This window comes from Rhinopithecus bieti, unplaced genomic scaffold (assembly GCF_001698545.2).
Source record: "Rhinopithecus bieti isolate Rb0 unplaced genomic scaffold, ASM169854v2 scaffold_61461, whole genome shotgun sequence".
Taxonomy (NCBI): domain Eukaryota; kingdom Metazoa; phylum Chordata; class Mammalia; order Primates; family Cercopithecidae; genus Rhinopithecus; species Rhinopithecus bieti.
The window spans coordinates 926,509-942,154 of NW_016823852.1; the positions used below are offsets into that span (position 1 = coordinate 926,509).

Here is a 15,646-nt window from a genome sequence, read left to right on the forward strand (position 1 = left end):
TCCATTTACCTTGGCCTCCCAGAGTATTGGGATTACAGGCATGAGCCAGTTGCCCAAATAGTTTGATTTCAGACTCTATTAAACACCCTAGCCTCATCTCACAACCTCTCACAAATCCTATTTATTTGCTGATGTGTCTAATTCCTCTAGAAATAAGTCAAGCTTCCCAAACAGAATTACTGATAAGGTTTAAAACACAAGAGTTTGAGGAAGAACCATTTCCAAAGTTCCTGGGAAAGTTGTTCAAACACAACATTCCCCACCAAAAAACTCATGTTTAAAATATAAACAAAGTAAAAAAAAAAAAAATTCCATCCTTACTGAGAAAAGTCCAGAAAGTAAAGGGGAAGGAAAAAACAAAGAAAGCTGAGACAAGCACAAAGACAGGGTTCACAATACTCTAAGAGAGTTTTTTTAAGAGAGATAAATATGAGCTTTATAAGTAGATGGCATTACTTACTTCATCAATGATGATATGTGTGAATTCCATCAAACTCTTGGCACTAACTACTTTCTGAAGCAGGACTCCAGTTGTCATATAAATTAGCCTGGTGTCCTCCGTTGCTATTTTCTCTAGCCCTACCTAAAATTGGAAAAGGAAAGGAAAAAAGAGAAAAAAAAAGTTATGTCCATTTTATTAATATAATGGAGGTAAGAAAGGGAATGAAAAATTATGGTATTTTGAAAGATACACAGGCTCCAAATCAAAAGTGACATTCTCAAGTCAATTTTCTTCTTTTTGGGGGTACAGAGGGGCAGGGGTTGGCTCATCTAATCACATTGCTATAACATTTTTAAGTTAAAAAAATGTGTATCAAGACATCTTCTAGATTACAGAGATATTATTAAAAAGATAAAATTATAAAAGTCATAAGCATGAGAATTCTCACTGCTTTCCTATTCAACTGGAAAGAAATTACAATTTATTTTCAAGAAATTCTTTTTTTTTTTGAGACAGAATCTCACTTTGTCACCAAGTTAGAGTGCAATGGCGTGATCTCAGCTCACTGCAATCTCCACCTCCTGGGTTCAAGCAATTCTCATACCCCAACCTCCTGAGTAGCTGGAATCGCAGGCATGTGCCATCACGCCTGGCTAATTTCTATATTTTTAGTAGAGATGGGGTTTCACCATGTTGGCCAGGCTGGTCTCGAACTTCTGACCTCAAGTGATCCGCCCACTTCAGCTTTCCAAAGTGCTGGGATTACAGGCGTGAGCCACCGCGCCCGGCCTGTTTCACTAGTTTTTAAAACTATGCCACAGTTCTCTTCTATAAGCAACTGGTTTTTTTGTTTTGTTTTGTTTTTTGAGACAGAGTCTCACTCTGCTGCCCAAGCTGGAGTGCAGGGGCGCAAGCTTGGCTCACTGCAACCTCCACCTGCTGGGTTCAAGCAATTCTCCTGCCTCAGCCTCCCGAGTAGCTGGGACTACAGGCATGCGCCACTACACCCGGCTAATTTTTGTATTTTTAGTAGAGACGGAGTTTCACCACGTTGGCCAGGCTGCTCTCAAACTCCCAACCTAATGTGATCCACCCGCTTCAGCCTCCCAAAGTGCTGGGATTACACACATGAGACACCACTAATTTTCAGCAGAAAATGGTCACATACTATCAACTTACACAGAAAAAAACTTAACGAAATTAAGGAATAGAGAGATGGCTGGCTCTCTTAGTCCCTCCATCCCTCCCAGTCTCACCTGGTAGCCCACCACACCCCCCAGGGTCCAGGCACGCTCTTTACTGATCCACCTGGCGATGCTGCTTGCCCCTATCTTCCGGGGCTGGGTGACCACAATGCTGCAGTAGGCGGAGCGCTGAACGTAGTGGTCCAAGATATACTGGGGGAGCTGAGTGCTTTTACCGCTTCCCGTGGCCCCATGTATAATCACCACGGAATTACTTTCTATCAAAGACAAAACCTAAAAGTTTAAAAAATTATTTCAAAATCAGCACAAAACGTCAGTGTAAAGTATCACCTATATTAGGAAGTCTTTCAGGATTTATTTTTCTTTCATCTTCAAGTTTTTGTTTTGTTTTGTTTTGAGATGAAGTCTCGCTCTGTTGCCCAGTCTAGAATGCAGTGGCGCAATCTGGGGTCACTGTAACCTCTGTCTCCCGGGTTCAAACGATTCTCATGCCTCAGCCTCTCAAGTAGCTGGGACTACAGTCATGTACCACCACACCCAGCTAATTCTTGTATTTCTGGTAGAGACAGGGTTTATTTCACCGTGTTGGCCAGGCTGGTCTCAAACTCCTGACCTCAAGTGATTCGCCTGCCTCGGCCTCCCAAATTGCTGGGATTACAGGTGTGAGCCACCGTGCCCAGCCCTAAAGTTATTAATTAACCATTCTAAACACAACACAATAGAGCAAGGAGGTGACAAACAGTTGCCACACTTAAATGCAACTCTACTACCTATTTAACAGTAATTGGTGGCTGGGCACGGTTGCTCACACCTGCAATCCCAGCACTTTGGGAGGCCGAGGCAGGCAGTTCACGAGGTCAAGAGATTGAGACCATTCTGGCCAACATGGCGAAACCTCGTCTCTACTAAAATTACAAAAATTGGATGGGTGTCATAGCACACACCTGTAGCCCCAGCTACTCGGGAGGCTGAAGCAGGAGAATTGCCTGAAGCCGGGAGGCAGAGGTTACAGCGAGCCAAGATCGTGCCACTGCACTCCAGCCTGGCGACAGGGCAAGATTCTATCTCAAAACAAACAAACAAACAAAACCAGTAACTAGTGATAGCTGTGGAAAAACCAGGCCAGGTTAACTCCAGCTTCCTGGGTCTCAATTGCTTCTGTAAAACTGAAAATGTACAATTAGATTTCTATGGTTCTTACCAAGTTTCTATTATTTTAACATTTTGTAATGAATCTGCACATAATTCTACTGAACATGAAAAAAAGAGCTGTTACTACATTCAAGCGGTTTTAAAATGTCATCTTAAATTCTTCAGACATATTTTTATCTATTAAATATCTGTTTATTTATTTTTAGACACAGGTTCTAGCTCTGTCACCCAGGCTGGAGTGAAGTGGCACAATCATGGCTCACTGCAGCTTTGACTTCCTAAGCTCAAGCCATCCTGTCGCGCCAGCATCCCAAGCCAGGACCACAGGCACATGCCACCATATTTCGCTAATTTTAGGGGGTATGTTTTGTAGAGATGAGGTCTTGCTGTGTTGCCCAGGCTAGTATGGAACTCCTGGCCTCAAGTGATCCTCCCACCTCCAGACATATTTGGAAACAAATAACTTCCACTTTTCCACTTACAGATTACATGCAGCATTTTTAAAACTCCACTCAAATTCCTCCTCCAGAACTCCCCCACCTCCACTCTAAACTTATTTAAACTCTTATCCTTCTAACAATTGATATGGTCAGGGAATACAAATTAATTTGAATACTGGCTTCTAATTTTTAGTTGCATGATTTACTCTAAAGCAAAGTAAAATTAAATTTGAAACACTTCTAGTTCTATTTATAACTGCTTTTCCAAAAGTCTAGTTGATAAAGGTTTCAATACGCTTACTTTTTTTTTTTTTTTTTGAGACAGAGTCTCGCTCTGTTGCCCAGGCTGCAGTGCGGTGGCGCGATCTCGGCTCACTGCAAGCTCCGCCTCCCGGGTTCACACCATTCTCCTGCCGCAGCCTCCCGAGTAGCTGGGACTACAGGCGCCCGCCACCACACCCGCCTAATTTTTTTTTTGTATTTTTAGTAGAGATGGGGTTTCACCGTGGTCTCGATCTCCTGACCTCGTGATCCACCCACCTCGGCCTCCCAAAGTGCTGGGATTACAGGAGTGAGCCACCGCGTCCAGCCAATACGCTTACTTTTAACCATGCTTAATAACACATAAGTAATTAGGAACTTAATCATCCTACTGCTACATCTGCCTGGCATTGTTAATACAATGGTATGTTAATGATTGATTACATTAATCGACAGGTAGAGCCAACACTGTAAAGAAAACCCAATGGAAATGCTAGGGTATGTCATTTGCTTCATAAAAACATTTAGCAGTGAGTTTCTTTAAACAAGTTCTCCTGGGAAAGATGAAGTGTTTACTTACAGATATTTCATGGAAGGAAAGACTAGATAAACTAAATGTTAGGAGATGTACTCAGGTGAAGACTAAATAAATTAAAGTACAGATCAAAAGAAAAGCCATCGATATGGTTACTACACAAAATCATCTCCAGGCAGCCCTGAACACACCCTCCTCTTATCCACCACAGAGCCTTGTATACCACAGAAGTGTTCACCTGGCAACTGGTAACTTTCAAATTAGAAACCAGAAGTATTGGGCCTCAGACATGTATTCAAACAGCAAAATTATAGTATAACAAAACAATTTTACCTCTTCCTTATATCGACTTCAGCAAAATTATAGTATAACAAAACAATTTTACCTCTTCCTTATATCGACTTATAGGCAAATCAGGATATTTATAAGTTGTCCCTGGGATGCACGTCACATTGCTTAATTTAGCCAAAGATGGCCTTGGACCTGGATTAAGGCAAAACAAACAAATATAATGCCATTTCTTATCTGGAAAAAGATAACTCAATGTTCTATCTAATCTATATATACAGCATACACACATACACACACCATACACACACAATCAAATACAAAAATACATTTTCTACAGGTTAAAACTGCCATCAGGGCAATACCAAAGACATGGAATGAACATAGGTATCCATCAATGGTGGATTGGATAAAGAAAACATGGTATATATATATATACACCGTGGAATACTATGCAGCCATAAAAAAGAATGAAATCATGCCCTTTGCAGCAAGCAATATGGATGCAACTGGAGGCCATCATCCTAAGCAAATTAACACAGAAACAGAAAACCAAATATCACATGTTCTCACAACTGGGAGCTAAACCTTGGGTACACATGAACATAAAGATGGGAACAACAGCCACTATGGACTCCAAGAGGAAGAGCGAGGGAGGGGCGAGGGCTGAAAAACTTCCTACTGGGTACTATGTTCACTATCCAGGTGATGGAATCAACGGAAGCCCAAACCTCAGCATCACCCAATACACCCTTGTAACAAACCTGAACATGTACCCCCGAACCTAAAATAAAATGTTTACTTGGTTAAGAAACTTCTCTTAGTAGCCCACTATTAATCTTGTATAAAAGCAAACTGAGAACATTCCATCCCTCCATCACTGCCACCAACATTGCAAGCTCAGCACTACCTTCTAAAACAGGCCTGTAAAACATGCACTCATTGCTGATTCAATGGTACCAACACAGTTACAGAGAAAACTTTCCCTTGAAATTTCCACAGAATGCATCAGTGTAAGTGTGCATTCCCTGCTACTAAAATACATCAGTGGTAGCAATAAACACATCAAACAATGTAAGAAATACAGGTATCAGGAAAGGGGACAGCTTGCCTCTGCTCAGGATGCATGATACAGAGTTCTGACAAGGCACACTTCTCTGCTCTCTTGTAAACATATGCCCTGCTCTCTGGCTGCACTGCAAATTCTAGACCTCTGGTCATCACTTGACAAACTGACAGACAAATCATCAAAACTCACAGAAGACAAACTTTTGCTGAGAAATAAGTTTTACTTCCAAAATAAACTCTTAGCCAAGTTTAGCACCACACTCATTCCCCCGCCCACAGCTCACCTTCCCTTCCTATCAGCCCCTGGTTTCTGACCAGCATCTCCTGCTACGTCACCCTTGGCCTTTCCTAATAAAACACACAACCAGGCTTCTCTCTTGCTTTCCTACATCTTTTCCCTACATATATTCCAATTTTCATAATTGGTCTAATAATACATAATTAAAATGTGGCTATTTTCCCACATTTAAATCAAAGTTATGTGCTCCCTGTTCTCAATTATATAAACAGGAGCCAGATCTGTCATACTTTCTCAAAGCAAAAATAGCTTCTTTGTGAGTAGTAGTGTTCTTCCTAAAACATTAGTGACCCCTAACTTGGGAAAGCTAAGTCCTGTCAATATGGCTTTTTTTTTTTTTTTTTTTTGGACAGAGTCTTGCTCTGTCGCCCAGGCTGGAGTGCAGTGGTGCGAACTCGGCTCATTGCAACCTCTGCCTCCTGGGTTCAAGCGATTCTCCTGCCTCAGCCTCCCGAGTAGCTGGGATTATAGGTGCCCACCATCAAGCCCGGCTAATTTTTGTATTTTTAGTAGAGATGGGGTTTCACCATGTTGGTCAGGCTGGTCTCAATCTCCTGACCTCGGACTCCCAAATTGCTGGGATTACAGGCGTGAGCCACCGCGCCCGACCTATGGCTTTTTAATCTTCTAATCAGCCTCACTAGTGATTGCAAAGTTCACTAACACAGGGATTTTCTTTCCATTGTCAAGTCTCACTTTACTTCCATTACTCTTCTCAGTGCTATGATCATTACTGATGCCTTCTTGTTTTCCCAGTTAGTATACCTAGGCTTTCTTGAACATAATCAAAGGGGAAGAGAATCCACATGACCCTTGTGAATTGGACTGAGAGAAAGAAGCCCCTGAGCCCAGACGCAGCATGCAGACAGAGGGAGAGGCAAGTATTATAGTGAGGAACAGGGTGGGAGTAAGAAGCTGAGGAAGAGCTATTCAAAGGGGAAAGAAGGTGACAAAGATTCTTTTAGAAAGATGAAAAAGGCTGCAGCCACATTCATTTTGCTAGAAGATTTCAAGCCCTGGCTCACACACATGCTGCTAAACAAGCCCTGTTACTTTGACAATATTGGCTTACATTACTTGATTACATGCATTTTGAAGGTTGCTACTTAAAGACAGAAATTTTACAAGAAAAAATTCCAGAAATCCTAACAGTACTGTCTATAGGATAGCCCCTTCTCCATGTAACGCAAAACACAAGTTGACGTTTTTAGGTCACTGGCTGAAGCAGACCCAGCACAAATCAAGTCCTGCCTCTGTGTACACTGCCAAAGGGCAGACAGGAAACCAAACAGCAGAAATGTTCACAGCTGTATGGTTTTTGCACCTTTGCATCAGCAACAGAATAAGAAGGAAAACGATGGTGGATAATTTAAGACAGATCAACAAACTACACACGACAAAGCAAAAATCCAAAAACGGCATGAGAAATAGCTCAATCTTAAAATTAACTATTCTTATTTTCTTGCTATCTCTTTATCCTACATGATTAACAACAAAATATTTTACATGAACTGGGGAAAACTGGAAGCCATAAAAATTGCTAGTTCTCTTCATTAAGACACTCCACTATATCATCATCAACAAAATATGAAATCTAATCAAAAAGTTCAGCACTTAGAGGTTCTAAACTGTATGTAAGGAATTTTAACTGATAAGTATTATGTCAGCTCATATAGTGAACTTAAAGACTTATCTTAAAATCTACACACTATATATTACAGAAAATAATTTTAATTACTGCATTACTGATTTGACCATAAAATTAAATCTTCAAAATAGATAATTATATATGACTTTTTCTGAGTATGGACTAGTATTCTGAATGCAAAATTAACTTGAAGGAAGAATAATGTTTCCCTTTCAGTTATTAGACATTCCACACAGGCCATTCTCTTAAAACCAGAAGAAAAGCTAAAAGGAGGATGCAAACAGCCACTAAATATATCACCACATTTAAAAGGAAGCAGCACTGTGGAATTTAACTACAATCTAAAGACTCTATCCCAGGTCAAATTCAAATTGTCATGTAAAAGCAACAGAATCCTTCAGGAGTCGACAATCTAGAACCAGGCTCATGCTGTTAGGAAAGATTTCATTTATCAATGCAAATCAATCTCAGTTTTCAAAAAATGATTAATCTTTAACTATGTAAAGTGATTCTAATGTAATCTATAGAAATTCACTGAATGGGTATCCTTGGATTTCTATTTAGAAATAATTTTTAATACTTATAAGTGAAATAACACCTGTATCAGACCAAAATCAAAAGTGTTTTGAATCAAATTATTTTATAACTGGATATAACAAAATGTTCATGTTGAAACCTGTGGCACTGGACTGGAATTAGAGGCATCAGTGTAATATCATGGTTTTAATAGAAATAGACATAGAAATAGCTTTGTGTCTGTGTGTGTATATGTATACACACACACGATAACCTGACCTCACTTCTTCAATGCTCCAGAGGCACTTCAACACTTCAAAACATTTAGCAGACATGATGGTGACACCTTTATAGTCCCAGCTATTCAGGAAGCTGAGGTTGCAGGATCACTTGAGCCTAGGAGTTCAAGGCCTGCCTGGGCAACATAGCGAGACCTCATCTCAAGGAAAAAAAAGTGGACAGCACCCCTCTGCCTCCTGTAGCCCCCTCCTTCACCCTGTGTCCAAGACATCACCAATTCCTGTCCGGTTTGTCCCTCAACTGGCCCTACTCCTCCACTCCCAACCCCTGTCAAAGACACCATCAAGTCTCACCTGGACTAGGACAATGCCTCCAGTTCTTCTCAGGTTCACTCTGGCCCCCTCCAATCAATTCTCAAAAATATGACCAAAGTATTTCTTTTTTTTTTTTTTTTGAGATGGAGTCTCGCTCTGCCGCCCAGGCTGGAGTGCTGTGGCTGGATCTCAGCTCACTGCAAGCTCCGCCTCCCGGGTTCACGCCATTCTCCTGCCTCAGCCTCCCAAGTAGCTGGTGGGACTACAGGCGCCCACCACCTCGCCCGGCTAATTTTTTTTTGTATGTTTTAGTAGAGACGGGGTTTCACCGTGTTAGCCAGGATGGTCTCGATCTCCTGACCTCATGATCCGCCCGTCTCGGCCTCCCAAAGTGCTGGGATTACAGGCTTGAGCCACCGCGCCCGGCCCAAAGTATTTCTTGTAAAACACAAATCTAAACACACGACACCCACTTCCTCCCTTCACAGTCATCCCAAGAAAAGCATGGAACCTTTCATAGCTTCCCACTGCTCTGAGTATTAAGACCAAAACTCTTAGTTACAGCCCACAGCCCTGTTACTAGTCTTGCCTATCTCATCCAACCTCTTCCAATACAAGTGTGTTAGTTTTCCACTGCTGCTATCACGTTTTACCTCAAACTTAGTGGCTTAAAACATGCATTTATTCTCTTACAGTTCTGGAAGCAGAGGTTCAAAGATGAGAAGGACAAGGTGCTGGCAGGGCTGCTGGATCCTTCCGGAGGCTCTGTAAGGAAGAATCTATTTCCTTGCCTTATTAGCCTGGAGAAGCTGCCTGCATTGGCTCATGGCCTCTTCCCTGCATCACTCCAACCTATGGCTTCTGTTGTCACATCTACCACTGACTGATCTTCCTGCTTCCCTCTAGGAAAAACCCTGTGATGACATTGGGCCCACCTGGAAAATCTTCCCATCTCAAGATCCTTAACTTATATCTGCAAAGACCCCTTTACCATGAAGGTGACATATTCACAAGTCCTGCGGATTAGAACATACTTGAGGAGGCTATCAACCTCCAGCTGACCCTGCCCAGCCCTCCCACACCCACTGTCTACTCCCTAGCAGCACTGGCCCCTCTCTCAGGGCTGGAATACCAGGCTTCCTCCCAGCACAAGGCCTCTGCACACATTTCCCTCCCAGCACCCCAACACTGCCTCGGTAAGTTTCACTCATCCTTCAGCTCTAAGCCCAACTGTTACTTTCCTGACATCACAGCCCAAGTCAAATCCTTGTTTTATGCCCCCATACAGCTGCCTTTCAGAGAACTTATTTCCAAAAAGCATTTATTTGTGTAACTGGATGATTAAATGATCATCTCTATAATGATCAGAGATGATCAGAGTTAAAAGTCTTTTTTACTTGTCAAATTCTCATTGTCTCATACAGCCCCTGGAACACACCTTGATAAATGTCAGTGGCTAAGCAGCCAAAACCTCCATAAGTAGCCAAAGCCATAGTTGATCCGATTGCCCCAAATATATTATGATACCATGCATAAAGAAAGCAAAGAGAGTTTCACATATGAACTTAAAAGTATGAGAGCAGACACTTTGAGTTACAGGCATTCATTTGTAATCTAGCTAGTCCTAAAGGTGGTAATCCATCTGGCACGCTCCTGCCTGTGCCCCTGGGCCAGTACATGAGTGAGATAAGAAGGATCACATCACATGGAGTCATCTATAAACTAATGTGCTTTCCAAACAGAAGTATTAGATGATGGCTCTCTTTCCACAAAAACACATATGGCTACTTAATACCTCCAAAGCTGCACAGTACTCTTCCTTTGTACAAAAGACCAAAGTCACCAATCCTCTGTTCACTGTCATTTAAGAGATTCTTAAGACTTCCCACAGGTAAGCAAAAATTCAATAAACATTCTTATACATACAACTTTGTACTTTTCTTAGCATAAGTAGAAACTGGACCAGAGATAACACACATTGTGAATGCTCACTTCCATTAATACACTGGGTTGTTCAGACTAATCTCTTTCCTGAGGTCAACTAAAGATGTTAAATGAAATACACAAACCTCTCCTTAAAAGCACCACAGGCCTGATGAAATAGCAAGGGAACATCAGGCCAAAGCCTACGATGAGGCAAGAACACAGAAAGGGAGGCGAAGAACCAAAGGCTGCTTTTACCTTAAGGTGACAGACGTAGCAGAAATTAACCAGAATAGAGCATAGTGACCAAACAAATGAAAAACACAAAACTAAATGAAAGAGTGGGCCATAGATGATGGCTCGGAATTTTCCTGGACTCATTAAAAGATACCAATCGGTATAGTCAGGAAGCCCAAATCAATCCCAAGAATGATAAGGATTAATCCACTATTATGTATCAACTGTATTTCATACTTTTTAAAAGGCTAAAAGAGAAAGTGTTACTTGAACCCACACTTGTGCCCAACTCTGAGCACACGTACACAGGATGGCAGGGCAGCAGGCAGAGCTTCTCAACTGAACTAGCAGAAATCTATGACAGATGACCTCTCATAAAGCAAAAAAAATCAAAAGATAACTTCTATCACATGAATAGGGTCTGGTGCTAGTAAGACAATTTGCTCAGAAAAAATTTCATACTCACAGAAAGTAACTAACTGTGAACTCTGAACAGTTGTACTCTTGGGAACTAGGAATTTAAGAAGGACCTTTTACTTTTTTATTTTATACATTTCTGCATTGTTTAAAATTTCATTTTAATTTCTTTATTGTAAAAAAAAGTAGTTTTAATTAACAGGAAGGTAAGAGACCATTATTAGTCTTCCAAAGAACAGACCTATTTAGGAACCACATCAAAATAGAAAAAAATTAACATTGTAAACAACCTACCATACATTCATCCCCAAAAAATCCTAATTAGCACGTAGTAAGATTCCTTACTATAACTAAAATACTACATTTCTTTCATTTTATTTATTTACTTTATGAGAAAGGGCTCAGTTTCTCCTGCGCTCGGCCACCCACACCCCACTGTCTACATCTAGCAGCAGCTGGCCTCTTTCAGGGCTGGATAGCCAGGCCTTTCCTCCCAGCACAACGCACTCTGCACACATGATTTATATAAATATGTATTTAATATAGTATATATTTTTTTTTTTTTTTTTTTTTAGAGGATGAAGTCTCAGCTCTGTCGCCTCAGCCTGGAGTGGCAGTGGCATGATCTTGCTCACTGATAACACTCCACCTCCGCAGTTTCAAGGCGATTCTCGTTGGCCTCAGGCCACTCAAGTACTGGACTAGCAGTCAGCACACCACCACTCTCAGCTAATTTTGTATTGGCCACTACTCTTAAAGGCTTAAATGAAGTTTTTTCTTTTGAACAGAGTCTCAAGCCTGTTGCCAGGCTGGAGTACGGTGCCACATCCGTGGCTCACTGTATATCACTCTGCCTCCCCAGGTCAAGGATCTCCTGCCTCAGCCTCCCAACGAGCTGGGATTACAGGCAGCACAGCTCACCACAAGCCCAGCTAATTTTGTATTTAGTAGAGACAAGGGTTATACCATGTTGGCCAGGAGGCTCATCTCCTGACGCGTGATCCGCCCACCTCGCCTCCCAAAGTGCTGGATATAGGCATGAGGCCACTGCACCTAGCCTACTAATTTATTCATATATTTATATTATCATATATATATGTGTATATAATGTATATATTAGTATATATTTTTTTTTTTTAGAGAGAGAGGGTTCTCCCTATGTTGCCCAGGATGAACTTGAACTCCTAGCCTCAAGTGACCCTCCCACCTCAGCCTCCCAAGTAGCTGGGATTACAGATGTACACCACCACATTCAGCTAATTTTTTTATTTTTTGTAGAGACAGAGTGTCACCATGTTGCCCAGACTAGTGTTAAATTCCTGGCCTCAAGTGATCCTCCCACCTCAGCCTCCTGAGTAGCTGGAATTACAGGCATGCACTATGAACCTAATATTTTAGCATGTGAACCACTCATGCATCCTATCTAAAATATTTAAAGAGACCTGTTTACCTGGCCCACTGGTTGGTTGGACACTGCCACACACATCAAGCTCTTGTGCTTCAAGCTGTCTGTATTTGTTAATATACTCTACTTCTGAGCTCCTTTGGCTGAGTGACCTGAAAAGAATAGTAAAAGTTAGTATACTATTTCCAAAAAGCCAAGAAACCCTTGTGTACCAGAGAAGTTTTTCACATTAAATCGTGGGAAAAAATGCAAATAGTCAATAAACAAATGAATACACTCAAACTCAGTTCCAGGCAGATGTAAATTAAAACAATGACAAACCATTTTTTCACCCATCAAATTGGCAAAAAGAGCAAATATTTTCAGAATATGTATGAGGAGAGATACGTTTATGGTAAATGGGTATGACCACTTATTCTGAAGGGTAGTTTGCAATATCATTTTTTTGAGGCAAGGTCTCTCTCTATCACCCAGGCTAGAGTGCAGTGCTGTGATCATAGCTCACTGTAACCTCAGCCTCCTAAGCTCAAGCAATCCTCCCACCTCAGCCTCCTGAGTAGCTGAAATCACAGGTGTACACCACCACATCCAGCTAATTTTTTATTTTTTGTACAGACAGGGTCTCACTATATTGCTCACACTGGTCTCAAACTCCTAGACTCAAGCGATCTGCCTGCCTTGGCCTCCCAAACTGCTGGGATTACAGGCATGAGCCACCACACTCAGCTACAGTATCTTAAAACTTAAAACAGCTGAGCAGGGTGGTTCACACCTGTAATCCCAGCACTTTGGGAGGCCAAGGCAGCTGGATCATTTTGTGCTCAGAAGTTTGATACCAGCCTGGGCAACAGGTGAAACCCCATCTCTACAAAAAATACAGAAATGAGCCGGGTGTGGTCGCTCATGCCTGTGGTCCCAGCTACTCAGGCTGGGGCTGGAGGATCCCTTGAGTCAGGAAGTGGATGTTGCAGGGAACCAAGATCGTGCCACTGCACTCCAGCCTAGGCAACACAGCGAGACCCTGTTTCAAAAAAAAATAAATAAACAGGCTAGGCATGGTGACTCACGCCTGTAATCCGAGCACTTTGGGAGGCCAAGGCAGGTGGATCACTTGATGTCAGAAGTTCAAGACCAGCCTGGCCAACATGGTGAAACCCTGTCTCTACTAAAAATACAAAAATTAACCAGGCATGCTGGCAGATCCCTGTAATCCCAGCTAAGGTAGGCTAAGGTAGCAGAATCACTTAAACCCAGGAGGTGGAGGTTGCAGTGAGCCAAGATGGTGCCACTGCACTCCAGCCTGGGCAACAGAGCCACACTCCATCTCAAAAAAAAAAACAAAATAAAAACTAAAAACTAACCAAAACTTAAAACACACGTCTCCTACAATCCAACTTTTCCTCAGAATCTTTCTTTAACATCAGCACATGTAAACGAAGCACGTGCAAAGACATGCGTGGAAACATTCATTTGTTCAGCAAATATTTACTGAACACCTATTGCACAAAAGGCACTGTCTCCGACACTAAAGATACAGCAAGAAACAAAACAAAGTCCTTGCCCACAGGAAACTGCCATTCTTGTGAAGGTGAAGGAGACATAATAGATATGTAAAATGCTGATTAGAGATGTGGACAAAATTGAAATTGGGTGGCAGTATTAAGGATTCCAGGGAGGAAGGGTATATTTTCATAATATTTATAATAATTAAAACCTGAAAACCATGTCCAACAGGGGACAAGCTAAAACGATGGCATACCTTAGTTAATGTGCATCATTTTTAAAGAGTGTCATGGCTCTATTCATGCCAATAGATAAACATGTCCACAACATTAAGTGAAAAAAGACAATTGTGATATGCACTATATGCTATCACCTATGTTTTCCTTATCAATATCTAGTTTAAATGCACTGTTGTCAAAGAGACTATATGATACTGATTCTTAAAATTTGAGACAAACTTTATGTAATGATTAATTTTATGTCAACTTGACTGGGTCAAGGGATGCCCACGTAGCTGGCAAAACATTTCTTCTGGCTGTGTCAGGGTTTCAGGAAGAGGTTAGCATTTGAATCAGTAGGCTGAGTAAAGAAGACCTGCCTCAGTAATGTGGATGGGCATTACCAGTCCACTGAGAGCCCACCCAGGCAGAACAAAAAGGATAAGGAAGGGTCAATATTCTCTTTTTGAACAGGGACATCCAGTCTTTCCTGCCCTGGAACACTAGAGTTCCTGATTCTCAGATCCTCAGCCTCCGAGATTCATATCAGCAGTCTCCCATCCGGGTTCTCAGGCATTGTCTTGGATTGGGAGTTATAGCATCAGTTCCCCTGGTTCCCAGGCCTTCAAATTCAGACTAAATTTCACCACCGACTTTCCTTCTCCAGCTTGCAGAAGGTATATAGCGAAGCATCTCAGCCTCCATAATCACATGCACAAGTATCATCAGCAATCTCCCCCTCTTACAGATCTATATGTATCTTATTAGTCCTGTGTCTCTGGAGAATCCTGTCTAATACACTTTAATAAAATGCTGTTTGCATCAAATCCAACTTTTACCTGTTACAAAACATCAGCATTCCTCTGGTTACTGTTTGCCTGACATTTACTCATTAATTCACTCAACAATAACAGTGTACCAGGTGCAGCTGAGAGAGTCAAGATGCCAGGTGGCACAGGAGGGGGTGGGAAGAGAATGATGAGAAATGGAGGGTAGGGAGCAGAAGGGTATGGAGAAGAGCTGGAAGTACCAGGGAGGAGCTGGGAATAATTATAAAGACTTTGGCTTTTGTTCTGAGTAAGATGGGTTTTGACCAAAGACAGAAATAACAATACCTGACTTTTAGTTTAACAGCATGGCTCTGACCAGGTGAAGGGGAGCAGGTGATCATTTGAAAGAAAACATTTGCAGCAAAACAATTAAGAATTACTGGTCTATCTGTGCCTCTGCATGTGAGATGGGTCTCCTGATTACAGCAAACTGATGGGTCTTGACTCTTTATCCAATTTGCCAGTCTTTGTCTTTTAATTGGACTATTTAGTCCATTTACATTTAAGGTTAATATTGTTATATGTGAACTTGATCCTGTCATTGTGATATTAGCTGGTTATTTTGCTCGTTAGTTGATGCAGTTTCTTCCTAGCATTGATGGTCTTTACATTTTGGCATGTTTTTGCAATGGCTGGTACTGGTTGTTCCTTTCCATGTTTAGTGCTTCCTTCAGGATCTTTTTTTTTTTTTTTTTTTTTTTTTTTT

At 41.6% G+C, this 15,646-nt stretch overlaps 1 protein-coding gene across 1 annotated transcript in view; it reads right to left on the reverse strand.

The window, feature by feature from the left end:
* The window catches only part of TDRD9 (tudor domain containing 9), a 137,587-nt gene that overhangs the window by 92,768 nt on the left and 29,173 nt on the right, over nucleotides 1-15,646 (reverse strand). The window contains 4 exon segments of the mRNA XM_017861911.1: nucleotides 461-583; nucleotides 1,699-1,920; nucleotides 4,421-4,518; nucleotides 12,435-12,541. Coding sequence (XP_017717400.1) covers nucleotides 461-583; nucleotides 1,699-1,920; nucleotides 4,421-4,518; nucleotides 12,435-12,541 — 550 coding nt within the window.